Source organism: Emys orbicularis, chromosome 19 (genome assembly GCF_028017835.1).
Source record: "Emys orbicularis isolate rEmyOrb1 chromosome 19, rEmyOrb1.hap1, whole genome shotgun sequence".
NCBI classification, from domain to species: domain Eukaryota; kingdom Metazoa; phylum Chordata; order Testudines; family Emydidae; genus Emys; species Emys orbicularis.
This window is the reverse complement of record NC_088701.1, coordinates 2,073,433-2,098,653: the sequence shown is the minus strand read 5'-3', so window position 1 is coordinate 2,098,653 and position 25,221 is coordinate 2,073,433. Positions and strand designations below refer to the sequence as shown.

The window sequence follows — 25,221 nt, the reverse complement described above, 5'->3', positions numbered from 1 at the left end:
CCGTGGGGAGATCTCCGGGTGCGGGGCCGCCTGGCAGCGCGGGGAGCCGGGCAGGGCCCGCCCGTCTCCTTTCACACGTGCCCAGCAGTGCCTGTCTGCAAGGGGGGGGGACGTCTGCTCATCATGGCGTGCCCCCCCCGGGAACTTGAGCGGGGGCCAGGGCTGACCTCACCCCAGCTGGGCTGACTCCGGGGCACATGTTGGCTTCTAGGAGGCACAGCCCTGAGCTGGAAGGAATCCGGGGGCCCCCCTCCCGGGACGGGGGGCTAAAGCCAGTGCGGGAGAGGGTCCCTGCTTCCAGAACACTTGTGCCAGGGACACAGAACTCCTGGGTTCTAGGCCTGCTGGGTGCCCTGGGGCAAGCCCCTTCCCCGCTCTGTGCCTCAGTTTCTCCATCTCTGAAATGGGGGTGATGGTGACCACCTTTGGAGAGAGCTGGCAAATCTACTAAACCCAGGCCCGCTGTTTCCTGCCAGCTCCCTTACTAGTAGAGCGCGTAAGAACCCTCACCGATATCGGGGGCCCCCATCATGCCGAGCGCTGCCCAGCCCCTGGCTGAGATCAGGGACCCGTCGTGCCGGGCGCTGCCCAGCCCCCAGCCGAGATCAGGGCCCCGTCGTGCCAGGCGCTGCACAGACCAAGCGAGGGACAGTCCCTAACCCAGTGAGAGAAAAATGGAAGGATCATTGTCTGCATGTTGTGGGTGGGGAAACTGAGGTACGGGGCAGCACAGTGACTTACCCAAGGTCACACAAGGAGTCAGTGGCAGAGCCCTGGCGTCCTCAGTGCGCATCGCTGAGAGAAGGGGAATTAAAACCCAAACGCTGCGGTGCAGCAAGGAGGCTCCCCCGGGCCCCCCAGGCCTTGGGGTGATCCGTGGAGGGGAGCTCAGAGCCTGCCGGGGGCCCAGCTGAGGCTGTGATGGGGGGCGGGGTGGGAGGGGCTGGGGGCAGCAGCTGCTGGCGTGGGGCTGGGAGTGCGTTCCTCCGGCTCAGCTGTGTGTGTTTGAGCTAATCTGCAGCCGGGCACAGAGGGGGGCTGGGAGCCTGGACTCCTGGGTTCTGTTCTGAGCAGGAGTGTGACCTAGCGGTTAGACCAGAGGCCTGGGGGACAGGAAGGACTCCTGGGTTCTGTTCCTGTGCGGCTGCATGTGCCGAGGCGGCGTGGGTGCCCCCAGCCCCCCTCTGCCCAGGGCGCTCTGGCCCCTGACCCGTGTCTCTTGCAGGACGGTGGCCGCCGAGGTGCGGAAGCAGGTGTCGCGGGAGCACGGCGGGTCCCCCCAGCTCTCCAAGAAGCGCAGCGGGTCCCAGCAGTTGGTGAGTACCCCAGCGCCCTGCCCCCCTCCACCCCTGGCACCGCCTGGGTCCGGCCACTAGAGGGGGACAGAGCCACCTTGGGGAACGTTAGCGCCGGCTCCTGCCATTGGCTCTTCCCTAAGCATCATGGGAACGTCCCAGGACTCCACCCCCTTGGCCCCGCCCTTCCCGTGCCCATCTCGCCTGCCTGCTTGGAGGCCCCGCCCACCACTCTGGGCTCGGGGGGGGGTGTGGGGGTGGCAGCAGGCATCGAACCTGCCACCTCGGTGTGGAAAGGCAGCGCCCGCCTGCCCGAGCTGGCGCCGCCGAGGGCTGGGAGTCACGGCTGGAGCCGGCTCGTGGCCCCTGCTAGACATGGGGCCGTGGCGAGGCACGGGGGGGCTGGTGGGCCCCCTCCACCTGGGCGGGGAGCCAGCCACACAATTCCCCACAGCTGCCCTTGTTCCCCGTCGTCCCTTCTCCATTCGGCTCCGGGACCCTGGGGTCCCGCGGGGGCTCAGCGAGGGGCCCGTGCAGGGAGGCGGACGGCACGGTCTCCTCCTCCACAGCTGTCTCCAGGCCCCTCTCCCGCGCTGCCTCTTGTCCTGCGGCTGCCGCCTTTCTGAGCAGCAAACCCGCGGAGCTTAGGCAGGGGAGTGGGGGCTAGTGGTTAGAATGGGGGGGGGGCTGAGAGCCAGGACTCCTGGGTTCTCTACCCAGCTCTGGGAGGTAAGTGGGGGGCTAGTGGTTAGAGCAGGGGGGCTGGGAGCCAGGACTCCTGGGTTCTCTACCCAGCTCTGGGAGGGGAGTGGGGGGCTAGTGGTTAGAGCAGGGGGGGCTTGGAGCCAGGACTCCTGGGTTCTCTACCCAGCTCTGGGAGGGGAGTGGGGGGCTAGTGGTTAGAGCAGGGGAGCTGCGCTGCGGGGGGCATGCCATGGAGAACGGGGCGTTTCCATCTGCTGGCAGGCTCAGGGCCGGAGCATTGGCATCGGCCTCCGTGAGCCCCGTGGGACCAGGCGCCAAGGGGGAGGGTTGCGGTGCGCTTTAGATCTAACCGCGTTGGTTTCCCCTTCCCTTTCCCGTGTGGTTTTGGTTTCCTGCCCGGTCAGTGCCGGCCCGGCAGGCGCTCGTGGGCAGGTCGGCGCTGCGATTTCCTCCGGCACAGATGGCTTGTGCTACCCGTGCCCCCTCCCGTCAGCCGGCGCGGCCCCCACCCAGCCCGGGAGCCTTGAGAGAGCCCCCTTGGCCAGCCACGTGTCGGCAGCTGCCTGGTTTCCTGCTGCCTCTCGGTGGCCAGGCTGGGAGGATACCTGGCGGGGGAGCTGGGGGGCTGCAGGAGCGATGCTGGGGGTTCGCTAGGGGGCGCTCTAGACCCAGTCGATCCTGACTCTCTCTCAGCTGCGCCGGGCTGCCAGGAGCTCAGCAGGGGGCGCTCTCCCCGCTCAGTCAAGGTTCGTTAAAAAGACAGGCACTGATATGGTACCCCAGATCGCACCCCGAGTTGGCAAAGGAACCCAGGAGTCCTGAGTCTCCTGCTCCAATCACGGGACCCCACTCCCCTCCCAGAGCCGGGGATAGAACCCAGGAGTCCTGGCTCCCAGCCTCCTGCTCTAACCCTTAGCTTATCCCACCGCTGTGGGGAGCGCAGCCTGTCTCATCCTGGGGGGTCCACACAGGGGTCGTCCCTGCTCCAGCGACCAGCAGGGGGCAGTGGTGGGTAGGGTTTGCGGAGAGCAGCCCTGTGCTGACCGGTCTGTCCCCGCAGGTGCCGCTGACGGAGGTGGTGGAGCCGGTGGACTTCGAGGAGTATCTGGCTGCCCACCCCCCCGAGCTGGAGCCTGGCCCACTCCGTGACCTGATCGAGTTCCCCGCCGATGATGTGGAGGTGGTCCGGGAACCGCGGGAATGCCGCACGCTGGAACCGGGGGTGCCCGACGAGGGGTGGGTGCCTGGGCTGGGGCTTGCTACTGAACGGTGGGAGAGGGGTGGGACCTGGCCCTGTGTGGTGCTGCAAGAGACCCCCAGCCCGGATGGGGCAATGCGGGTTAGCGTCTCAGTACTGCCCAGCCACCAGCAGGGGGCAGCGCGTCTAGCACAGGGTCCTACATCTTGGGGCATTTTGTCCTCCCCATGGGGAAACTGAGGCAACAGGGGGACTGACCAGACTGGGGAGGCGGGGACTCAGCTTAAGGGGCGTGGCCTGGGCTATATAGACTGGACGGGGCGTGGGACTCAGGATAAGGGGCGTGGCCTGGACTATATAGACTGGACAGGGCGTGGGACTCAGGATAAGGGGCGTGGCCTGGGCTATACAGACTGGACAGGGGCAAGGACACAGGATAAGGGGTGTGGCCTGGGCTATACAGACTGGATGGGGGCGGGGACTCGAGGCATCAGAGCTCATGAATTCTCGGCTCCCAGCCCCGTGATCACCCCCTACCCTCTCTCTGTCTCGCCCCCTTGCCATGCACACCCTGTGCCTGGCACAGCCCCGTCCTCTGCTGCACAAGGGGGCTCTTTGAGATGGGGCATTTGGCACTGCAGGTCCCCCTCCCCCGGCCTGGGCACGTGGCTGGGATAATGCTCCTTGGGGCCTGTGACGAGGCTTAATTAGAGAGTTATAATTAGTTAATTTAATGCCGGCAGAGTGACTTGCTCAAGGTCACCCAGCCGGCCAGCAGCAGAGCCAGGAAGAGGGAACCCAGGTGTCCTGGCTGTTCTGAAGGCCGCGGGGTTGCTGTGTGCCCGCTGCCCGAGCGTCCCCTGCCCTCTTCCCTCCACCCGCTGATTCAGAGGCGAGCCCTGTGTGCTTCCCTCCCGCCAGGAAGCTGGATGCCCGGGTGCGGGACGCGGTGCAGGTCTACACGGAGGACTGGCTGGTGGTGCGGAGGAAGTAAGTTGGCGGAGCGCCCCGCGGCCGGTCGGAGGGGGCAGGGCGAACCTCGAGCATGTCTCCCGTCCTCTCTCCTGCAGGCTGAAATCGCTGGCCCGCTCCGTGCTTGGCGGGAGGCCAGGGGGATGGGCCCAGCTCGCTGGCGCATGGCTGGGTTGCCCGGAGCTGTACCGGAACCAGCCGCCCGCTGTGGGCTTCCGGATCCGCTCAGTCCTTGGAGAAAGGGACCTTGTTCCTCCTGGTGCCCGGGGCTCTGTCAGCCCAGCCCGGCTCTGCTGCGTGTTCCGGAGCCGGGCGTGACCGGAGGCTTGGCCAGGGGACAATGGGCTGTTTGTCTTCTGCCCATCTGTCCGTCCGTCAGCCCGGGTTACACAGCAGCTGAATCCTTGGAAGGAGGGGGCGCCACCCTCTGTTTTACAGATGGGGAAACCGAGGCACAGAGCAGGGTGGTTAGTTCCTGGCGCCCACTCCTGTGCTCTGAGCCGGGGCCCCGCCCCTCTCTACCTGGGCTGGGCTGATCCGGGCGTGTCAGAGGGCACGGGTGGCAATATGGCACAGACGAGCCCCACAGCTGGTTCTGTCCCCCCTCCCCTGTGATGTACCCCTCCCCCAGTGGGGTGTGACCAAGGCTCCCCGTGCCCGCAGGTACCAGCGTCTCAGCACCATGTACAGCCCCAACACGGCCGAGCGGCAGCGCCAGAGACAAAGGGGGCTGCCCCGGCAGGTCTTCGAGCTGGACGAGGCCGCAGAGGAGCCGGTGAGGCCAGGGGGCGAGGGAGGATGCCCCCGGGCAGAGCGTGGCCCCAGTTGGGGGGATCCGTGGCTGGGTCAGTGGTATCATCTGGCTCTGCAGGAGGGGGGGCTGGGCTGGAGGGACATTGGGGTAGAGGGGCGCGTTGGGGGGGCTGGGCCGGGGGTGTGGTGGGAGGACACCCCCCTCACCCCTCCACCCCCCCCAGGAGGAGCTGAAGCGCCGCTCGCCCTCCCTGGACGACACGCCCCGGGGCAGCTGGGCGTCCAGCGTCTTCGACCTGAAGAACTCGGTGGCCGACCCGCTGCTGCCCGCCCTGTTGGAGCACACGGCCATGGAGGAGCTCGACCGGTGTAACGAGGAGCTGCGCAAGGAGAACCGGCACCCGGAGCTCCTGGCCCTCTTCCCTGCCCCCGATGAGGTGAGCGTCCCGTCCCCCCCCCCGGGCGCCCGTGTGAGCCACGGGGAACGGGCCTGGTCCCCTTTCCTAGGTGTGTTAATGTGGCACCCCAATGCCCCAAGCGAAATCAGGGCCCACCATTGGGCTGGGCCCTGCCCCAAGAGCTCCTAGGGGAGAGGAAACTGAGGCACAGAGCTGAGTGAGTGGCAGAGCCGGGATGTAACGATGCTGCCTTTGGTGGGACACTTCTGAGAGTATCAATTCAGGACAAATCGCTGATAGCCGGGCAGTTACAGCCCCAGGCTGGGGTTTCTCCACTTCTAAGGCACCAAACCAGCCAGCCAGAGAGGACTTCGGTCTCACCCCACTGGCGAACCACAAGTCACACAAGCAATTCCCTCAGACACTCCAGTTTCCCAGTATCCCCACCAGTGCCACTCGTTATGGGGACGAATGGTTATGAAAACCAATACCCCAGTAAAAGAAAAAGGTTCTCTCGATCCCAAAGGACCAAGCCCCAGACCCAGGTCAATATACAAATCAGATCTTACCCACAAATCACGCTGTTGCCAATCCTTTAGAATCTAAAATCTAAAGGTTTATTCATAAAAAGAAAGAAATATAGATGAGAGTTAGAATTGGTTACATGGAATCAATGACATACAGTGATGGCAGAGTTCCTGGTTCAGGCTTGTAGCAGTGATGGAATAAACTGCAGGTTCAAATCAAGTCTCTGGAACATCCCCAGCTGGGACAGGTCCTTCAGTCCTTTGTTCAGAGCTTCAGTTTGCAGCAAGGTTCCTCCAGAGGTCAGAAGCAGGAGCGAAGACAAGATGCAGGAGTTTTCAGGGCCTTTTATATCCTCTGCCCATGGAAGGACCCTTCCATTCTTACTGTGGAAAATCACAGCCGCAAGATGGAGTCTGGAGTCACATGGGCAAGTCACATGTCCGTGCATGACTCAGTTCTTTACAGGCCGACGCCATTGTTTCCATGTTAGTTTGAAGGTTCCCAGGAAAGCTCAGATGTGGATTGGCGTCTCCCAAAGTCCATCGTCCGTTAAGTGTTTCTTGACTGGGCACTTCCTGAGAATTGTCCCTTCTCAAGAAGCCGACCAGATGCTTCACTGAGGCTACCTAGAATCAAACACATTGAGATACAAGTACAGAGCCAATAAACTGCACAAATGACACACACACACACACACACACAGCATCATCATAACCAGCAAATCATAACCTCTGTATAGACACCTCACACGACAACCTTTGTATGATACTTGCTGCAAATATATAACAGTGGTTGCAACAATGATCTATACGGTCACAGTTCATGTCAATAACATCACAGCCCCAAGAGCTCCCAGTCTAAACATACCCGGGGGGGGGGGAAACTGAGGCACAGAGCTGAGGTCAGTGGCAGAGCCGGGAATAGAGCCCCGGTGCCTGTGCAGGGCCTGCCCGTGCAGTGGGTATAAAGGCAGGGTCTGGGTGGCCGCGTGGGGCAGGCTGGGGGGTGCCGGGCGGGCGCTGGGTTCGGGCCGCTCTCACCGCTGCTCCCCCGGCCGGCAGGATGAGGCGGTGGAGCGCTGCAGCCTGCCCGAGGTCCCCCAGGAGCACTTCGGCCAGCGGATCCTGGTGAAGTGTCTTTCTCTCAAGTAAGTCGCCCCCCATCATCGCAGCGACGGGGCCGGGGAGAGGCAGCATTTCCATCCTCGCTGTGGGGAGGCACCTAACAGAGCCAAGCGAACTGCCCTGGGGGCTGGGCCAGTCCAGCGGGGTTGTGTGTGTGTGTCCCCTGTCTTCCGTCTCCCCTCGGGGAATGGGAGGAGGAGGGTGGCCTGGCTGTGAGGGCAAACAGCTCAGCCTTGGACATCCATGCTGAGCCCTACTCATCCCTAGAACCTCGGGGGGGCATGTGGGGGCAGTGATGTCTTTTAGAGGGGAAACTGAGGCACTGGGGGCAGGGCTTGGCCATGGCAGCCCAGTGAGTCAGTGGCAGATCCAGGAATAGAACCCAGGAATCCTGGCTCCCAGTCTCCCCCTCGCCCCCCCCGCTCTAACCACTAGACCCCATTCCCCCCGAGCTGGCCCCTGAGTGCCGAGGGGTGTGGGGCTGGGGGCGGTGGCTGGTGGGGGGGCTATCGCTCCCCCCGAAGGGCCCTGACGCGCTCACCATCTCTCCGGCATCAGGTTTGAGATCGAGATTGAGCCCATCTTCGGGACCCTTGCCCTGTATGACATCAAGGAAAAGAAAAAGGTACCCGATCGCCCCGCCCCATCGGGGCATGTGCCAGGCCAGGGGGCGGGGGCCCCGGGTGAGGGGCATGTCCTTGGCTGTACTGACCGGATGGGTGGGCGGGGATATGAGGCGAGGGGCGTGTCCTGGGCCATACTACCTGAAAGTGGGGGCAAGGACACAGGGTGAGGGGCATGTCCTGGCTGGGTCTGTACCTACTGGGCAGAGGGGCAGGGATGCAGGGTGAGGGGTGTGGGCTGGGCCGTACTGATGAGGGGGCAGGGCTGAGGGGGTGGCCTGGGCCATACTGTCCAGGGGGCAGGATGAAGGGCACGGGGCGTGGTCAGGGCCCTGCTGACAAGGGAACGGGAATGTGGGGTGAGGGGCGTGGCCTGGGCCATACTGACGGGGGGCTGGGATGCAGGGCAAGGGGTGGGGCCAGGACCCGTACTGACCAGGGGTCGGGGATGCGGGGCCCGGGCTGTACTGACCAGGGGACAGGGATGCGAGGGGCGGGGCCCAGGCCATACTGACCGGGGGCAGGGATGTAGGGCGAGGGGCGTACTGACCAGAGGGCGGGGGTGAGGGGAATGTCCCTGGCCTGTACTGACCAGGGGGCAGGGATGCGAGGGGCGGGGCCCGGGCCGTACTGACCAGGGGGCAGGGATGCGGGGCAAGGGGCGGGGCCTGGGCCGTACTGACCAGGGGGCAGGGATGCGGGGCGAGGGGCAGGGCCCGGGCCGCACTGACCCGGGGCGGGGATGCAGGGCGAGGGGCGTACTGACCAGGGGGCAGGGATGTGGGGCGAGGGGAATGTCCCTGGCCTGTACTGACCAGGGGGCAGGGATGTGGGGCGAGGGGCAGGGCCGGGCCCATACTGACCAGGGGGCGGGGATGTGGGGCGAGGGGCGGGGCCCGGGCCGCACTGACCCGGGGCGGGGATGCAGGGCGAGGGGAATGTCCCTGGCCTGTACTGACCAGGGGGCAGGGATGCGGGGCGAGGGGAATGTCCCTGGCCTGTACTGACCAGGGGGCAGGGATGTGGGGCGAGGGGCAGGGCCCGGGCCCATACTGACCAGGGGGCGGGGATGCGGGGCGAGGGGCGGGGCCCGGGCCGCACTGACCCGGGGCGGGGATGCAGGGCGAGGGGAATGTCCCTGGCCTGTACTGACCAGGGGGCGGGGATGTGGGGCGAGGGATGGGGCCTGGGCCGTACTGACCAGTGGGCGTGGATGCGGGGCAAGGGGTGGGGCCTGGGCCGTACTGACCAGGGGGCGGGGATACGGGGCAAGGGGCGGGGCCCGGGCCTGTACTGACCAGGGGGCAGGGATGCGGGGTGAGGGACGGGGCCCGGGCCCGTACTGACCAGGGGGCGGGGCTGAGGGGCGAGGGGCAGGGTCCAGCCGTACTGACCAGGGGGCAGGGATGCGGGGCGAGGGGCATGTCCCTGGCCTGTACTGACCAGGGGGCAGGTATGCAGGGTGAGGGACGGGGCCTGGGCCCGTACTCACCAGGGGGCGGGGCTGAGGGGCGGGGCCTAGGCCCGCCCACATAGTGGCGCTGTCTCCTGCTCTCACCTTTGCTCTGTCCCTAGATCTCCGAGAACTTCTACTTCGACCTCAACTCGGATCAGGTGAAGGGGCTGCTGCGGGCACCCGGAGGCCACCCCGCCATCTCCACGCTGGCGCGGTCCGCCATCTTCTCCATAACCCACCCCTCCCCTGACATCTTCCTGGTCATCAAGGTGAGGGGGGGCGTGGCCCAAGCGCCCATGCGGCTCTAACCACTAGACCTCACTCCCTTCCGAGAGCTGGGGGTGGAACCCAGGAGTCCTGGCTCCCAGCCCCCCCCCGCTCTAAGCACTGGCCCCCACTCCCCTCCCCAGTGGTCACTCTCTTCTCTTCCCCCCCAGCTGGAGAAGGTGCTGCAGCAGGGGGACATCGGGGACTGCTGTGAGCCCTACATGGTCATGAAGGAGACGGACGCAGCCAAGGTACGCGCAGCCCCCGGACCCAGCCCCAGCCCTGTCCGCAGGGCGGCTCGCCTGGGTCCCAGCTGCCCCCTGTTCCCTGCTTTAACCTCTAGACCCCACTGCCCTCCCAGAGCCAGGGATAGAACCCAGGAGTCCTGACTCCCAACCACCCCGGCTCTAACCACTAGACCCTACTCCCCTCCCAGAGCCGGGGAGAGAACCCAGGAGTCCTGACTCCCAACCACCCCGGCTCTAACCACTAGACCCTACTCCCCTCCCAGAGCCGGGGATAGAACCCAGGAGTCCTGACTCCCAACCACCCCGGCTCTAACCACTAGACCCTACTCCCCTCCCAGAGCCGGGGAGAGAACCCAGGAGTCCTGACTCCCAACCACCCCGGCTCTAACCACTAGACCCTACTCCCCTCCCAGAGCCGGGGAGAGAACCCAGGAGTCCTGACTCCCAACCACCCCGGCTCTAACCACTAGACCCTACTCCCCTCCCAGAGCCAGGGAGAGAACCCAGGAGTCCTGACTCCCAACCACCCCGGCTCTAACCACTAGACCCTACTCCCCTCCCAGAGCCGGGGATAGAACCCAGGAGTCCTGACTCCCAACCACCCCGGCTCTAACCACTAGACCCCACTCCCCTCCCAGAGCCGGGGAGAGAACCCAGGAGTCCTGGCTCCCAGCCCCCCACTCCCACTCTAACCACTTAGCACCGCTCCCCTCCCAGGGAGTCCTGGCTCCCAGCCCCCCCACTCTGACAGCAGCAGTGCAGTTCCCCATAGCCCAGGCGGCACGGTCTGGGGGAGCCGGGGTGACTCCGTGCCCGCCCCTGCCCCCAGAACAAGGAGAAGCTGGAGAAGCTGCGCGGGGCGGCGGAGCAGTTCTGCAGCCGCCTGGGCCGGTACCGCATGCCCTTCGCCTGGACGGCCATCCACCTCCTGAACATCGTCAGCACCGCCGGGTCCCTGGAGCGCGACCCCGCCGACGCCGAGAGCGGTGAGCCGGCTGGGAGCGCGGGCACGGCCTCTGGCTTCCGCCACCGGGGGCTCGGCCTCCTGAGCACGTTCCCTCCGCGGAGCGACGTTCCCCACAGCGCTGCGGGGCTGGGTGGGGGCGTTCTGCCCTCTGGACCTGTGCTGGCCCCAGGGGGCACTAGGGGGCGCTGTGCTGCAGCGGGCAGGGCGGGGGGCAGCAGGGGGCGCTCTCCCCTGGCAGTCAGTGCTGGCCCCAGGGCGGCGCTAGGGGGCGCTGTCCTGCAGGGAGCGGGCGGGGGGCTCAGCAGGGGGCGCTCTCCCCTGGCAGTCAGTGCTGGCCCCAGGGCGGCGCTAGGGGGCGCTGTACTGCAGGGAGCGGGCGGGGGGCTCAGCAGGGGGCGCTCTCCCCTGGCAGTCAGTGCTGACCCCAGTGCGGCGCTAGGGGGCGCTGTGCTGCAGCGGGCAGGGCGGGGGGCAGCAGGGGGCTCTCCCCGGTCAGTCAGTGCTGGCCCCAGGGCGGCGCTAGGGGGCACTGTGCTGCAGGGGGCAGGGCGGGGGGCAGCAGGGGGCTCTCCCCTGGCAGGCAGGGCTGGCCCCAGGGCGGCGCTAGGGGGCGCTGTGCTGCAGGGAGCGGGCGGGGGGCAGCAGGGGGCTCTCCCCCGGCAGTCAGTGCTGGCCCCAGGGCGGCGCTAGGGGGCGCTGTGAGGCAGGGAGCGGGGCGGGGGGCAGCAGGGGGCTCTCCCCTGGCAGTCAGTGCTGGCCCCAGGGCGGCGCTAGGGGGCGCTGGGCTGCAGGGAGCGGGCGGGGGGCTCAGCAGGGGGCGCTCTCCCCTGGCAGTCAGTGCTGACCCCAGGGCGGCACTAGGAGGCGCTGTGCTGCAGGGGGCAGGGCGGGGGGCAGCAGGGGGCTCTCCCCTGGCAGGCAGGGCTGGCCACAGGGCGGCGCTAGGGGGCGCTGTGCTGCAGGGAGCGGGCGGGGGGCAGCAGGGGGCTCTCCCCCGGCAGTCAATGCTGGCCCCAGGGCGGCGCTAGGGGGCGCTGTGAGGCAGGGAGCGGGGCGGGGGGCAGCAGGGGGCTCTCCCCGGTCAGTCAGTGCTGGCCCCAGGGCGGCGCTAGGGGGCGCTGTGCTGCAGGGAGCGGGCGGGGGGCAGCAGGGGGCTCTCCCCGGTCAGTCAGTGCTGGCCCCAGGGCGGCGCTAGGGGGCACTGTGCTGCAGGGGGCAGGGCGGGGGGCAGCAGGGGGCTCTCCCCTGGCAGGCAGGGCTGGCCCCAGGGCGGCGCTAGGGGGCGCTGTGCTGCAGGAGGTTTTGATCTAAAGCCAGGTCCTGGCTGCTGCTGGCGGTGAACAGTTCCTGTTACCCGCGTCCGAGTGCTGACCGCCCCCCCCCCAGCCCCCTCCCCCCCGCCCGCGGGTACAGTGGGCCGCAGGTTTCTTGCCAGTGGTTGTTTTGGCAGCTGCTGCCTCCCACCCCAGAGGTGGCTGCAAAAAAATCCTTCGTCGTCCAGCTCAGCTGGGGGCCACCCAGGGAAGAGGCTGGGTGCTGCCGGGCTTCTCCCTGGGTGGCCGGCAGGCCCAGTGGAGCCGGGCGCGTCTCTGGTTGGCGCGGCCCATGGGGCTTTGCTGGGCCCGCCCGCCGGGAGCCCACCTTGCCCGGGGTGACCACTCCCCTCCCCCCTCCCCGGCAGAGCGCCGGGGCACCTGGAACGAGCGCAAGCGGAGGACGCTGGAGCGCATGAGCGCCGGGGAGGAGGTGTGCAGCTTCGCCAGCTTCCGCCCCGCCACCCTCACCGTCACCAACTTCTTCAAACAGGTAACGGGCGGCGCCCCCTGCTGGCGCGGGGGGGGGGTGTGCTTTGCTTTTAGTATGGGTGGGGCTCGGCGTGGATGGAGGCAGCATTTAGGGTTCTTGGGGGGCAGAGCTGCTTTGGGTGTGATGGGCTGCATTTGGTTTGGGGGCGGGGCTACAGAGGGTATGTGGTTTGGGGGCGGGGCTTGGGGCACCTGGGGCCATGGGGGGTGTTTGCTTTGGGGGCGGGGCCAGACGCCGCAGCCCCTCTGCTCTAACGCCCGCCCGGCCCAGCAGGAAGGCGACCGTCTGAGCGCCGAGGACCTGTACAAGTTCCTGGCGGACATGAGGCGTCCGTCCTCGCTGCTGCGCCGGCTGCGGCCCATCACAGGTGCGGCTGGCGGGGACGGCGCGGGCGGTGGGGGCCGCTGGGCACCGCCGGGCTCTGTGTACCGTGGGGGCGTTGGGGGGGTTAGGGGCCCGTATGCAGCAGTTAGACCCCCCAGGGAAGCTGACTATGCCCCCTTCAGGGGGCAGGGCCCCGGGGGCAGCCGCAAAGCCACACGCACAGGGGCTGCTGCACCCAGGGTATCCCTCACGGCTGCTCTAACCTACATCGAGGCCAAAGGAGCCTCCGGCAGCCCTGGGGGAGGGGAGTTCCAAGCCCCGCCCCATGTACCCCCAAGCTCCACCCCCTCCCAGGTCCCACCTTCTCCCTGCCCTGGGCCAGGCGCCCAGCGCCATCCCCTGTTGACGTCTTCCTCGAGCCCCTTCCCACCAGCCCCTGGGCTTAGTCCGGTGTGGTAGCGTAGCCGCGGCCCTCCCTTCCCATCAGCCACCGGGCCGGCTCTGGCCGTGGGGCTCTGCCCCATAGCGCTGAGATCCTCACGGCCCGTCGCCTCCTCTCCCCAGCTCAGCTCAAGGTGGACATCTCGCCGGCGCCCGAGAGCCCCCACTACTGCCTCTCCCCGGAGCTGCTGCGCGTCAAGCCCTACCCGGACCCCCGGGTGCGGCCCACCAAGGAGATCCTGGAGTTCCCGGCCCAGGAAGTCTATGTCCCCCACACCACCTACAGGTGGGTGTCAGCCAAGTGGGTACCCGTGGGCGCCGCTGCCCTCTCCCAGGGAGTCACTGGCCGCGCAGCGACGCCCGGGCACTGCATCATCGGCTATCAGATGGGCGCTTTGCTGATCCACGGGGCCGGGCGCGTCTGCTGGGACCCCTGGGACGGCGAGGGGGGCTGGCTACCAGCCCTGAGCCCCGAGTGCACCGGGAAAATGTGACTTGGGGGGTTAGTCTGACCTTTGGTCCTGAAGGGCAACAACAAAGATGGGGTGTGGGGAGCTGGGGTTGGGATAGTGGGGGCTGCAGGTCGGGAGTGAGGGGCACTGGCAGAGTGTGGGGGGCAGGGCTGGGATAGCAGGGGCTCTGGGTCAGGAGTGAGGGGCTCTGGTGGAGCTGGGGACCCAGGGCTGGGTTTGCAGGGGGCTGCGGGTCGGGAGTGAGGGGCACTGGCAGAGTGGGGGGGGCAGGGCTGGGCTAACAGGGGCTGCGGGTCGGGAGTGAGGGGTACCGGGAGAGTGGGGGGGGACAGGAGTGGGATAGCGGGGGCTGCGGGTCGGGAGTTGAGGGGTACCGGTGGGGGGGCAGGGCTGGGATAGCGGGGGCTGCAGGTCAGGAGTGAGGGGCACCGGCAGGGCTGTGTTGGGTGTGTGCGGGGGGGAGCTTTTCCCCAATGCCCCGATAGAAGCCAGAGTCACTTTCTCTCCAATAAGCCCCAGGAGGAGGGCAGCTCCCCCCTGCCCCCGGGTTCATTTATTTCCCAGGAGAGATTGGGGGGGGGGGGGAGGCTCCAGCGCTCGGTGACGGAGCCCTTGTGAGGCGTGTCTGTCCCTCGGGAGCCGGGGGTCCTCCCAGGTCCAGCGGCCCGGCCCGCGCTGCCCGGCCCCTCGTCGCAGTGGCCCCTGGAGCCGGGGTCCCCTCGTGGCGGGGCGGCTCCGTGTGGTTTTCCTCAGCCGTCCCGTGGGGCCCGCTCACGTCCTGGCGCCGGCGCGAGCCTCCACCTGCCGGGGGGGAGCGGGCAGCTGAGAGCAGGCGGGGGCTGGGCAGCGATCGGCATCCTGGGGGGGACCGACTGGCTTTGCAGGGAGACCACCTGGGCCCTGCCCCCGCGGGCAGCACCCAAAGGAGCCGACCCCGCCCGGGCTTCGGACAGACCCAGGCTCAGGCCCCCTGGCTGCAGAGGCCGGGGGCGGGGGGGTTGTGCCTGAGAGCTGGGGATCGTGGGCAACATGGGCTAGCGGCTAGTGCGATGGCCACGGGGCACCTGGTTCTAATCCCAGCTCTGCTAGGCCCTCTCTGCCTCAGTTTCCCCGTGGGTAGCGGCTGTGCCCCCCATGCTCGCCCGAGCCGAGCTCCCCCTCCCCCCCCCGCGGGGGCCTTGCCTGCTCCCGGAGCCGAGCCAGCTGCTCCGCCTGCCTGGCCGCTTGCTGCTGCTGCTGCTGGGCCGCGTCCGCCAGGGCCCGGAGGGTGAGGTTCTGCTGCTCCACGTGCGTCTGGGGAGAGGCGGGGTTCAGACGCACCTGGGAGGGGGTCCCCCCGTGTGTGGGGCACGTGCCAGGTGACCCTTTGCTCCCCCTCCCCCTCCAGCTGCTCTCTCCCCAGCCCCCCTTGTGTTACCCCTCTGCCCCCTCCCCGGGGGCTGCCTCCCCCCATCGCCCCGGAGCTGGGGGCCCAGGAGCCCACTGTTGGGGCCCAGATCCCAGCGGGGGTCGCTCCCCCCCCCCCGTGATGGGGCCGTGCTGAGCCCCCGGGGGAGAGTTGAGCCTGCGGTTCAGAGCTCCCCCTGCTGGCAGCAGTGGTGGCGGCGCAGGCCGGGCCGGGGCTGGGTTTAGGGGTGTCTCACGCCCGGGCCCAGAGCGAGGGGGGGTCAGGGCAGCGTTTGGAGCCAGGAATTCCCGGGGCCCAGGCGCGTCCGTTACCTTGAGAGCAGCCAGCTCCGTGGCCCCATGCCGGGGGCCCCTCCCCGCCAGGCCGGCCAGCGTGTCCTCCAGCTCCTGCACCCGCTCTGCCAGCAGGAGGCGCCCCGCTAGCGTTGCCTGGAAGACCTGGGCCGTGCTGTGGGTCTGTAGCCGCAGCGCCGTCTCCTCGGCCTGGCGGGGAGGAGAGCAGAGCTGTGGGGTGACTGAGCCGGGGCTGGGGGGGCTCGGCCCCGGGGTACTACAAGGGGGGAGAGCACCAAAAGCATCCTGCCCCGTGCCTCGGTTTCCCCATCTGGGGCTGGTAATCCTGCCCTGCCCTCGGGGCTGATGGCGAGGGGCTGGGTGAGCCCTCAGTTGGGCAGATGAAGCCGGAGACTTGGGGGTTAATAGACACCTGGCCCCTGCCAGGGAGATGCCCCCAAATCCTCTTAGCCCCAGGGCCAGGATCCGGCGGGCTCACCCGCCTCCCGTAGGGTTTGCAGACTCTAAACCATCACCCCCTGCCGGACAGCTGGGGAAACTGAGGCGCAGAGGTGAACCTCGAGGGTTAAAGCTGAGGAAGTGCCAGAGCCAGGAATAGAACCCAGGCGTCCTGGCTCCCAACCCCCCCTCCCCTACTTCCCCCAGGTGGGTACCTTGAGCCCCTCCACTGCCCCGCGCAGCTCCTCCACGGCCTGCCGGGCCTGGCGCGCCTGGCGCTGCAGGGCCCCCAGCAGGAGCTGGCAGCGCCCGAGCCGGCGCCCGGCCTGCTCCAGCCGCTGCCCCATGGTGCCATAGGTCTCGTGCAGCGCCTGGCTGAACTGCAGCACCCCATAGACCAGGATGTCCACCTCGTCCTGCGGGGCCACCCCCGGGGGGGGCCGGGCCGCACCAGGGGGCAGCAGGGCCAGCAGCAGCGCCAGGCTCAGCATCGCTCGGGCGCCGGAGGGCAGGAGACGGCCTTATATGGGCCTGGGGGTGGGGGGAGGTGTGGGGCAGGGCATTGGGTGTCTGGTGAGCATCTCCTCCCCGCCCCCCGGGCTCCAGTGCCAGCAGACTTTGGCAGCTGGCGCGGGTCCAGCGCCCTGTCCTGATGGCTGCCCTGGGGCACGGAGCCCCTGGCTGGGGCAGGGCAGTTGCGAAAGGGGATTGCGTCAGAGAGGCAGTGGCGGGCAGCGAGGGGTTAATAGCGGAGCCTGCTCGTGCTCCTCAGATCCCTGCAGCCGGGCGGGGGGCAGAGCCCCAGCGGGCAAACGCAGAGCTCCTGAGACACGGCTAGACCCTGCTCCCCTCCCGGAGCCAGGGAGAGACCCAGGAGTCCTGGCTCCCAGCCCCCAACCCCCCTCTAGCCACTAGACACCGCCCCCCTCCCGGAGCCAGGGAGAGACCCAGGAGTCCTGGCTCCCAGCCCCCAACCCCCCTCTAGCCACTAGACACCGCCCCCCTCCCGGAGCTGGGGAGAGAACCCAGGAGTCCTGGCTCCCAGCCCCCCACCCCCCTCTAACCACTAGACATCGCCCCCCTCCCGGAGTCGGGGAGAGAACCCAGGAGTCCTGGCTCCCAGTTCCCCCTCCCGCTCCCCTCCCAGACTGGGGTTCCAGCTGAGACAGGATCTGGGTCAGTCCAGTCCAGTGCAGGGTAGCAGGGGAGGGCACCTGAGCTGGGGGGGGTCTCAAACCAAATCCCCCCCCCTTTTCATCCCCCTCCCCCACACTCCTGGCTCCCTGCTGCCCGTTGGCTCTTGGCCTGCCCAGCTGCCTGGCCGCCCCGGAGCGGCCTCGTGATCCGTTCCATCAGGGTCACCAGCGGGCAGCCACGTGCGGGCGGAGGTCAGGAGGCACCACTGCACAGCCGGGGAGCTAGGACGCCTGGGTTCTCTCCTCTGCCTTGGCACCAAGCCCCTTCCCCTCTGGGTGCCTCGGTTTCCCTCCCTGCAATGGGGCCGCTGCTCTCCCCCGCAGGCCTCTGGGAGGCAGGACCCTGTCCCAGCCCGCAGCGGTGTGAATGGGCGTGGCCGCGCCCCCGCTCCCCCCCCCACTGACCCCCTGCGTGTCTCTCTCCCGCCCCCCCAGGAACCTGCTCTACGTCTACCCCCAGAGCCTGAACTTCAGCAGCCGCCAGGGCTCGGTGCGCAACATCACCGTGAAGGTGCAGTTCATGGCGGGCGAGGACCCCAGCCAGGCCCTGCCGGTGAGTGTCGGTCCCAGCCCCAAGCTCCCCGGAGCGACAGCCAGCAGGGCACGGCCGGGTGTCTGTGCCGATGGGGAAACCGCCCGTCCCCGAGGGACGCGACCGGCGTCGGCCTGACACACCTGCCCCCAGCCCGGTTCGGGGGCAGCGGAAATGGAGCCGAGAAAGGGCCACAGATCATGGGGTGAAGCTGAGATGGGGCTGGCTCCCGCCGCTGAGCGCTGGCACCGCCCCTCCCTGCTTGCAGCCCGGAAGCAGAGTCTGGCCGAGCAAGAGGCTGGGGGGCCCTGGCCCTACATCAAAGCAGCAGCCCAGGGGCGGGAGGGACGGGGTACCCTGGGGGTGCTGGGCCCGCGGCGCCAACAGGAACCCGCTCTTCTCAGGGCTTCACCGAGCCGCAGCCTCCAGCCCATCTCGGGATTTTCAACCTGATCTCGGATTTCAGGGGCCTGGCTGGAGAGTTTTGCCCCCTCTGGGCTGCCCGGCCTGAGACACCCCAAAAACGCTTCGGGGGGGGGGGGGCACGCGTTGCCTGTAAACTCAGGGCCCTTCGACATGCTTCACATCAGCCCCGAGATCAGGTGGGGGGGCCCCCAGCTCGGCGATGCTAAATGGGGGCCCCCGAAACTTCCGGCCAAAGGTTAAACTCTCTCCAGATCCCAGGGAGGTTGGGCCCGGTGCCTGAACCCCCCAGGCAGCACTGTCCCTCTCCCATCTCTCGCCGCTGTGTCAGTCTGTGGCTGTCCCGCCTGTCTGCCCCCCCTCGCCCGGTGTGATGTTTGTCTTTCACCAGGTGATATTCGGCAAGTCGAGCTGCAGCGAGTTTACGAAAGACGCCTACACCGCCGTGGTGTATCACAACAGGTGAGCGCTGCCCACCGACCTGTCCAGGCATGGGCGGGGAGGGGCTATTTCAGTTAATACGGTAACCCGTCTAGGGGTGTGGGGGTGCTAAGCTGGCTGGGGGGCTATTTCAGTTAATACGGTAACCCTTCTGGGGGTGTCTGGGTGGAGGGGGGTGCTGGGCCGGGCCGGTCTCTGCCGTGGGTCTCCCCAGGACGTGGGCCGGGGCCCAGGGCAGTCCCCCAGCCTGGAGATCGGGAGGGTTTCAGCGCCTGAGTGTGGGGATCGGGGGGTGCCCCATGCAGACGCCTCGGGGCTCCTTGGCCACGGGGGGCCTCACTGCTGCTGCCCCCCAGGTGCCCCGAGTTCTACGAGGAGTTCAAACTGCGGCTCCCGCCCGCCCTGACGGACAATCACCACCTGCTCTTCACCTTCTACCACGTCAGCTGCCAGCCCAAGCAGAACGCGCCGCTGGAGACGCCCATCGGCTACACGGTCAGCCGGGCTGGGGGGCCTCCTCGCTGCCCTCCGCCCCAAATCGCTGCCCTCGGAACCTCTCCAGCCCTGGGGCCCCGCCCCCCGGGAACCTCCCCAGCCCGTGTCCCTGCCCCCCAGGAACCTCTCCAGCCCTGGGGCCCCCAGCCCATGTCCCTGCCCCGCGGGAACCTCCGCCGCCCCTTGTCCCTGGCCTCCGGGAACCTCCCCAGCCCCTAGGCCCCCTGTCCACCCCATGTCCCTGCCCCTGGGAACCTCCCCAGTGCCTCGGACCCCCCAACCCACATCCCTGCCCCTGGGGCCCCCCGCCCTGTGTCCGGGGCCCCCGGTCTCATCCCTGCTCTCTCCTGCCAGTGGATCCCGCTGCTGCAGCACGGCCGTCTGCGGACGGGGCTCCTCTGCCTGCCCGTGTCTGTGGAGAAGCCCCCGCCCAGCTACTCCGTGCTCACCCCCGACGTAAGTAGGCGCGGCAGGTCCGTGGCAGCCCTGGGCACATACACCTGGGCCAGCTGGAGCCAGTGTTCCGGCCCCTGGCCCTAGGGGGCACTGGTCGGCTCGGGGGGAGGTGGGCGTCCAGGCCGGCAGACCCAGTCTGGGACCTCCCAGCACCCTCGCCCGGGCTGGGCTGGGCTACAGGGACCTGCCCCAGTGAGGCCGGGATGGGGGTGCCAGCCCCCTTGAGACGGGGGCTTTGTCGGGGGAGGGGAAATGTCCTTCCTTTGGGCACCACCCACCCTGCAACTGGCAGGGAAACTGAGTCATGGTGGCGTGGTCAGATCCCGGGGGGACCACCGCTGCACCCCTGCCTGGCATCCGTGCCCTCTGCCCATGGTGATGGGGTGGGAGCAGTCGCGGGGGCTGGGACCCGGGTGAGGGAGCAGTGGGGGCAGGGGGAAGGAGTGGGGTCCGGGGCCCACGGCTCTCCCTCCTCCGCCGGCAGGTGCAGCTCCCTGGCATGAAGTGGGTCGATAACCACAAGGGGGTGTTTCACGTGGAGCTGCTGGCCGTGTCCTCGGTGCACACGCAGGTGAGGGCGGGGCTGGGGCGGACATCCTGGGGGGCTGGAGCTGTCTGGTTCCCCAGCAGGGGTGGGGAAGTGGGGGAATGGGGGGTGCTGGAACTGGGCTCCCCGGGGGGCAGGTCAGGGGGTGGGGTGGGTAGGGAGGCTGGGGGTGCTCTGTATGGCTTCCCAGGGGCGATGTGGGGCACCGTGTCTAGTTGCTGCATGTGGGGCGCTTTGCCAGGCTGAGGGGTGCCTGTGGGCCTGGCTGAGGATCTGGGCCCTGCCCCTCGTCCGTGGGCACAGCCTGTCTCTGGGGCTGGGATCGGCGTCTGTGCCCCCTGGCTCCGGACCCGCCGTCCCAGCTCTTGGCATCAGGCCATGCCCGCTCGCGGCCCCTCCAGCCTCCTTCTGCCAACGTACCCAGCGTCTCTGTGGCTGACGGGTCTGAACCCTCTGTGCCCGCGCTACGTACCCACCAGGGTGGCCCGTGGGGAGCTAGAGCCTGGCGTCGGGGGCCAGGACTCCTGGGTTCATTTCCTTGGTCCCCCCCCTGCAATGGGGGACGCTAGTGCAAGAGGGCAGAGCGGCGCCGGCCGGTGCTTGGAGATCCCGGGGGCGGGAGCTGGGGCTGGAGACCCCCGGTGCCACCTGCCCCGTCCCCCGGCAGGACCCCGCCCTGGATAAATTCTTCACGCTGGGCCACGTGCTGGAGGAGAGCCACTTCCCGGTGCGGCTGCGGGACGCCGTGCTGACCGAGAGCAGCGTGGAGGGGGAGCTGCGGGCCAGCGTGGCCGGGCTGCGGGGGGCCGGGCTGGGGCCACTGCTCGCCCACTGCCACCAGGTCCTGGACAAGCTGCTGCTGCTCATCGCCCGCCCGCCCATCATCGGGGGCCAGATCGGTGAGTGCCCGTCCCGTCCCGTCCCCCCCCCGCTGCCGGGACCGCACCCTGTGATCGGGGGGATGCCTGGCCCCCCACACCGCGGGGACCTCGCCCTGTGATCGGGGGGGGGTGCCTGGCCCCCTGCCCCGTGGGGACCTCGCCCTGTGATCTGGGGGGAGCCTGGCCCCCCCACCCTGTGGGGACCTTGCCCACCGATCGCCAGGGGCCGGAGCAGCGAGTGCCGGGCTTAACAGGGTCTGGAAAGAGTGTGGGGGGGGGGTCTGTCGTTTTCTGCAGATCGAATTCTGCCCCCTCCCACCCTACCTCTGCTCCTGGACATTTCACTCACCCCCTTTCCAGGCCTGGGGGGGCTGCACTGGGGCCCTCTCCCCTTTCTCAGGCCAGGTGTTGTTGGCAGGGGGGTGCGGAGCCGCCAGGCTCTTTGTCCCATCCCCCCCGCCGCTACTGCCCCCGAGAACGGCGCCAACCCCTAAGGGGAGGAGGGGAGAGTTCTGCAGCTGCTCTGATTGGCTGCTCTGCCCCAGGAGGCGGGGCAGAGGGGAAGGCAGCCAATCAGAAGGGGTGTTTTGCACAGTTGATTTCCCGGATGTTACCCAGGGCGCGTGACATCGGCGTGCCCGGAGCCTCCACAATCAGCCCGTGCCCCAGGGGAGCACTAGCCCTGCTGTCCCCAAGGGGAAACTGAGGCACCGGGCGGGGCCGTGGCTTGCACGCGATCAGCCAGCAGGCCAGAGGCAGAGCCAAGGAGTCCCGTGTGCCTGTGCAGGGCTCCCCGCACTGGGCCAGGACTGATGGGGACCTGCTCCCGTGCCCCAGGGAGAGGAACCCAGGAGTCCTGCGGCCAAGCCCTGCCCCGCTCCCCGGCTCACTCCTGCCCCCTTCACGTCTTCCCCCAGTCAACCTGGGCCGCACTGCCTTCGAGGCCATGGCCGTCATGGTGAACCAGATCCACCAGGGACTAGAGGCCAGCCAGGGCCAGCACGGCCACAACCCGCTGCTGGCCGCCTACATCCACTTCGCCTTCCGCCTGCCCGCCGAGCCGCCGCCAACGGGGGACGGTGAGCTGGGGGCACAGGCTCCTCGGCTGGGGGAACTCCAGGCAGCCGGCCCCTTAACATCCATGGGGCTGTGTGTCCTGGGGGGGGGGGGGGGGGGCAGGGGCGGCTGCTGGGGGCCAGTTCCCAGGGGTGTGGTGGAGGCAGGGGCTGCTTCTGAGGAGGGAGGAGTGGGAGGAGGAGTCCAGTGGGGAGGGGAGGGCTGCTCCCAGAGGGGTGGGGGCATGGGGGCGGGGTCTGATCCCAGGAGGGGTCTTCTGGGAATGTTTCCTCTGGGGGATCCTCGGGAAGGGGGGCAGAGTTGGACAGGGGAACCGGGCTGAGATGCAGAACTCCTGGGTCCTATCCCCAGCCCTGGGAGGGGAGTGGGGTCTGGTGGTTAGAGCAGGGGGGGCTGGGAGCCAGGACTCCTGGGTCCTATCCCCGGCCCTGGGAGGGGAGTGGGGTCTGGTGGTTAGAGCAGGGGGCTGGGAGCCAGGACTCCTGGGTTCTCCAAGGGGGTTAAAATGCCTCCCCACCCCCTTGACTCCCCCGGGTGTGTTTGTTCCAGAGGCCGGGACGCCACCCCAGGGGGCTGCCATCCAATGCGCCACCCTGTCCCGCGCCACTGGCCGCCCCGCCAGCCTCAACCTGTCGCGCTCCAAGAGCATCAGCAACAGCAACCCTGACCTGGCCACCACACCCGGCTCCCCCGACGATGAAGTGCAGCAGATCCTGGGCAGCAAAGTAAGGCCGGCGCTGGCTGTGCCCCTGGAGAGGGACGCCCGGCTCTGCCGCTCACCCCGGGCGCTCTGCACCCTCCGGGGTGGAATCCGCCCCCCGGGATCCCTGCAAGCTGCCGGTCGGGGCACGGCTCCCCCGTCCCCTGCCACCTTCCCCGCTTGGTGCTTTCGGGCTGGGCTGCGCTGGTGGCGGGTCGCTCTGGGTTCCCGGCTGAAATCCCGCGGTGGGCAGGGGGCTGGCTGGGCGGGGGTGGGTGGGTGGGGGGCTCCCACTCTTGGCTCTGAATCCGCCCTCCCCCCGGTGACGGTTCTCGCTGCTCTCTTCTCTCCCGCTGGCCGCGGTGCAGGGGATCGACCGCTCGCACTCCTGGGTGAACTCGGCCTACGCCCCCGGCGGGCCCAGGGCCGTGCTCCGCCGGAACCCGCCCAGCTCCAGCGCCGACCTCAAACAGGTGCCCCTTCCCCTTCTCCGCTTCGCTTGCAGCCCCCGCCCCGGCTGGTTCTCTCCGCGCGGCGCTGACCCCTAGTGGGGGGGAGCGAGGACTGCGGCGCCACTTCGCCCGGGGGGGGTGGGGAGAACCGGCGCAGACCCCCATGGGGCACTGGTGGGGGGGGCTGGTCCATCACATCTCTCCTCTGCTCCATCCGCTCACTCCATTAACTCCTCTCCTCCATCATCACCGCCTGCCGCGTCCCACAGGCCTGCGAGCGAAGCTCTAACCGCCTCTCCTCCTTCCTGGAGCGCTCCTCCGCGCCCGCCGCCCCCACCAGGCCGACCGCCAAGAAGGTAGAGGGGGGGGAGGGCGGCCGAGCAAAGTCTGGGGGGCGGGGGGGGGATAAATGGTTCTTGCCCAGTGTGACGATGCGGTTCTGGCGGAACCCAACTGAGAGTGCCAACTCAGGACAAATTGCTCAAACAGGGCAGTTACAGCCCAAAGCTGGGGTTTTTTCCACCTCTAAGGCAAACCAAACCAGCCAGACTAAGAGGACTTCGGTCTCACCCCACTGGCTAACCGCAAGTCTCACAAGCAATCTCCTTAGACACTCCAGTTTCCCAGTATTACCACCAGTGCCACTCGTTATGGGGACAAATGGTTATGAAAACCAATACCCCAGTAAAAGAAAAAGGTTCTCCTGATCCCAAAGGACCAAGCCCCAGACCCAGGTCAATATACAAGTCAGATCTTACCCACAAATCACGCTGTTGCCAATCCTTTAGAACCTAAAATCTAAAGGTTTATTCATAAAAGGAAAAAGATAGAGATGAGAGTTAGAATTGGTTAAATGGAATCAATTACATACAGTGATGGCAAAGTTCTTGGTTCAGGCTTGCAGCAGCGACAGAATAAACTGCAGGTTCAAATCAAGTCTCTGGAACATCCCCCGCTGGGATGGGTCGTCAGTCCTTTGTTCAAAGCTTCAGCTTGTAGCAAAGTCCCTCCAGAGGTGTGAAGCAGGATTGAAGACCCAATGGAGATGAGGCATCAGCCTTGTATAGTCTTTTCCAGGTGTAAGAACACCTCTTTGTTCTCACTGTGGAAAATTACAGCAAAATGGAGCCTGGAGTCACATGGGCCAGTCCCTGCATACTTTGCTGAGTCTGAAGGCATATTGGCCTTCTCTCAATGGGTCCATTGTATAGCTGATGGTCCTTAATGGGCCATCAAGCAGGCTAGGCAGAGCTAATCCCAGCTTGTCTGGGACATCACCCAGAAGCATACCATAAATTTGCCATACAGACAGTATAGAGCCAATATTCATAACTTCAACTACAAAACTGATACACACATATAGACAGCATAATCATAACCAGTAAACCATAACCTTGTCTTAGACACCCCATTTGACCCCCTTTATACACGATTTGGGTGCCACTACAGGACCTTGGTTGCAACAATGATCTATATGGTCCTAGTTTATGTCAATAACGTCACACCCAGCTACAGCTGATCCTCAGTCTCCTGGAATAGACACTTCCCCCCCCTACCCCCCGCATCCGCCCATGGAATAGACTGGGGGGGGGGTCTCATGATCAAAGCACGGGGCTGGGAGCCAGGACTCCTGGGTTCTCTCCCCGGCTCTGAGAGGGGAGTGGGGGGCTAGTGGTCAGAGCAGCGGGGGCTGGGGGCCCGGACTCCTGGGTTCCGTCCCTGGCTCTAGGAGCAGGAAGTGATGTAATGGCTAGAGCTGGAGCACTGGGAGCCCAGAGTCCGGTCCCCTGCCCCCAGCCCGGCCACTGACGTCCTGTGTGGCCTGGGGTACGTCACGTCCGTTTTCCGTGCCTCCGTTTCCCCATTGATAACGCTTGCCTTAGCCTCACTGGGGCGACATGAGGCCTAGTTAACGAACGCCAAGTACGTGATTGGAGCCCTGCCCTGGAGCTCCCAGTGTGTCGTTAAAGCCTTGAATCGGGACCGGGCTCTGATCCCGCCCGCGGCCGATGCATTAATCAGAATCGCCGAGCTCCAGAGTCGCTCCGAGCCCCGGGTGCCCCCGGCCGGACAGAGAGAGAATCCGGGTCGGGAGGAGACGTCTCCTTTCGGACAGGCTCCATCTATCACCCGCCAGCTAAAATCTCCAGCCTGTTCCTCTCCATCCATCTTCTGCCCTGCACCCCCTCGTCTCCTCCTCTGCCATGTCTGAGCCCAGCCCGGCCGCCTCCCTCGCCAGCGTGCCATGGAGCGCTCCGCTGGGCCGCTTTCCCCTCCAGGCTCACAGCCTCAGGCCGGTGGGGG

The 25,221-nt window shown here is 67.4% G+C and overlaps 1 protein-coding gene across 1 annotated transcript in view; it reads left to right on the top strand.

The window, feature by feature from the left end:
* Positions 1-25,221, top strand: part of DOCK6 (dedicator of cytokinesis 6) — a 49,401-nt gene that overhangs the window by 5,778 nt on the left and 18,402 nt on the right. The window contains exons 2-23 of the mRNA XM_065419614.1: positions 1,226-1,316; positions 3,061-3,236; positions 4,120-4,188; positions 4,834-4,945; positions 5,148-5,360; positions 6,911-6,996; positions 7,532-7,598; positions 9,172-9,321; positions 9,490-9,570; positions 10,397-10,553; positions 12,216-12,340; positions 12,614-12,707; positions 13,229-13,391; positions 17,349-17,466; positions 18,260-18,330; positions 18,666-18,804; positions 19,159-19,260; positions 19,745-19,831; positions 20,475-20,706; positions 21,606-21,767; positions 22,315-22,490; positions 22,834-22,938. Coding sequence (XP_065275686.1) covers positions 1,226-1,316; positions 3,061-3,236; positions 4,120-4,188; positions 4,834-4,945; positions 5,148-5,360; positions 6,911-6,996; positions 7,532-7,598; positions 9,172-9,321; positions 9,490-9,570; positions 10,397-10,553; positions 12,216-12,340; positions 12,614-12,707; positions 13,229-13,391; positions 17,349-17,466; positions 18,260-18,330; positions 18,666-18,804; positions 19,159-19,260; positions 19,745-19,831; positions 20,475-20,706; positions 21,606-21,767; positions 22,315-22,490; positions 22,834-22,938 — 2,776 coding nt within the window. The remainder of the gene's footprint in view (positions 1-1,225; positions 1,317-3,060; positions 3,237-4,119; positions 4,189-4,833; positions 4,946-5,147; positions 5,361-6,910; positions 6,997-7,531; positions 7,599-9,171; positions 9,322-9,489; positions 9,571-10,396; positions 10,554-12,215; positions 12,341-12,613; positions 12,708-13,228; positions 13,392-17,348; positions 17,467-18,259; positions 18,331-18,665; positions 18,805-19,158; positions 19,261-19,744; positions 19,832-20,474; positions 20,707-21,605; positions 21,768-22,314; positions 22,491-22,833; positions 22,939-25,221) is intronic.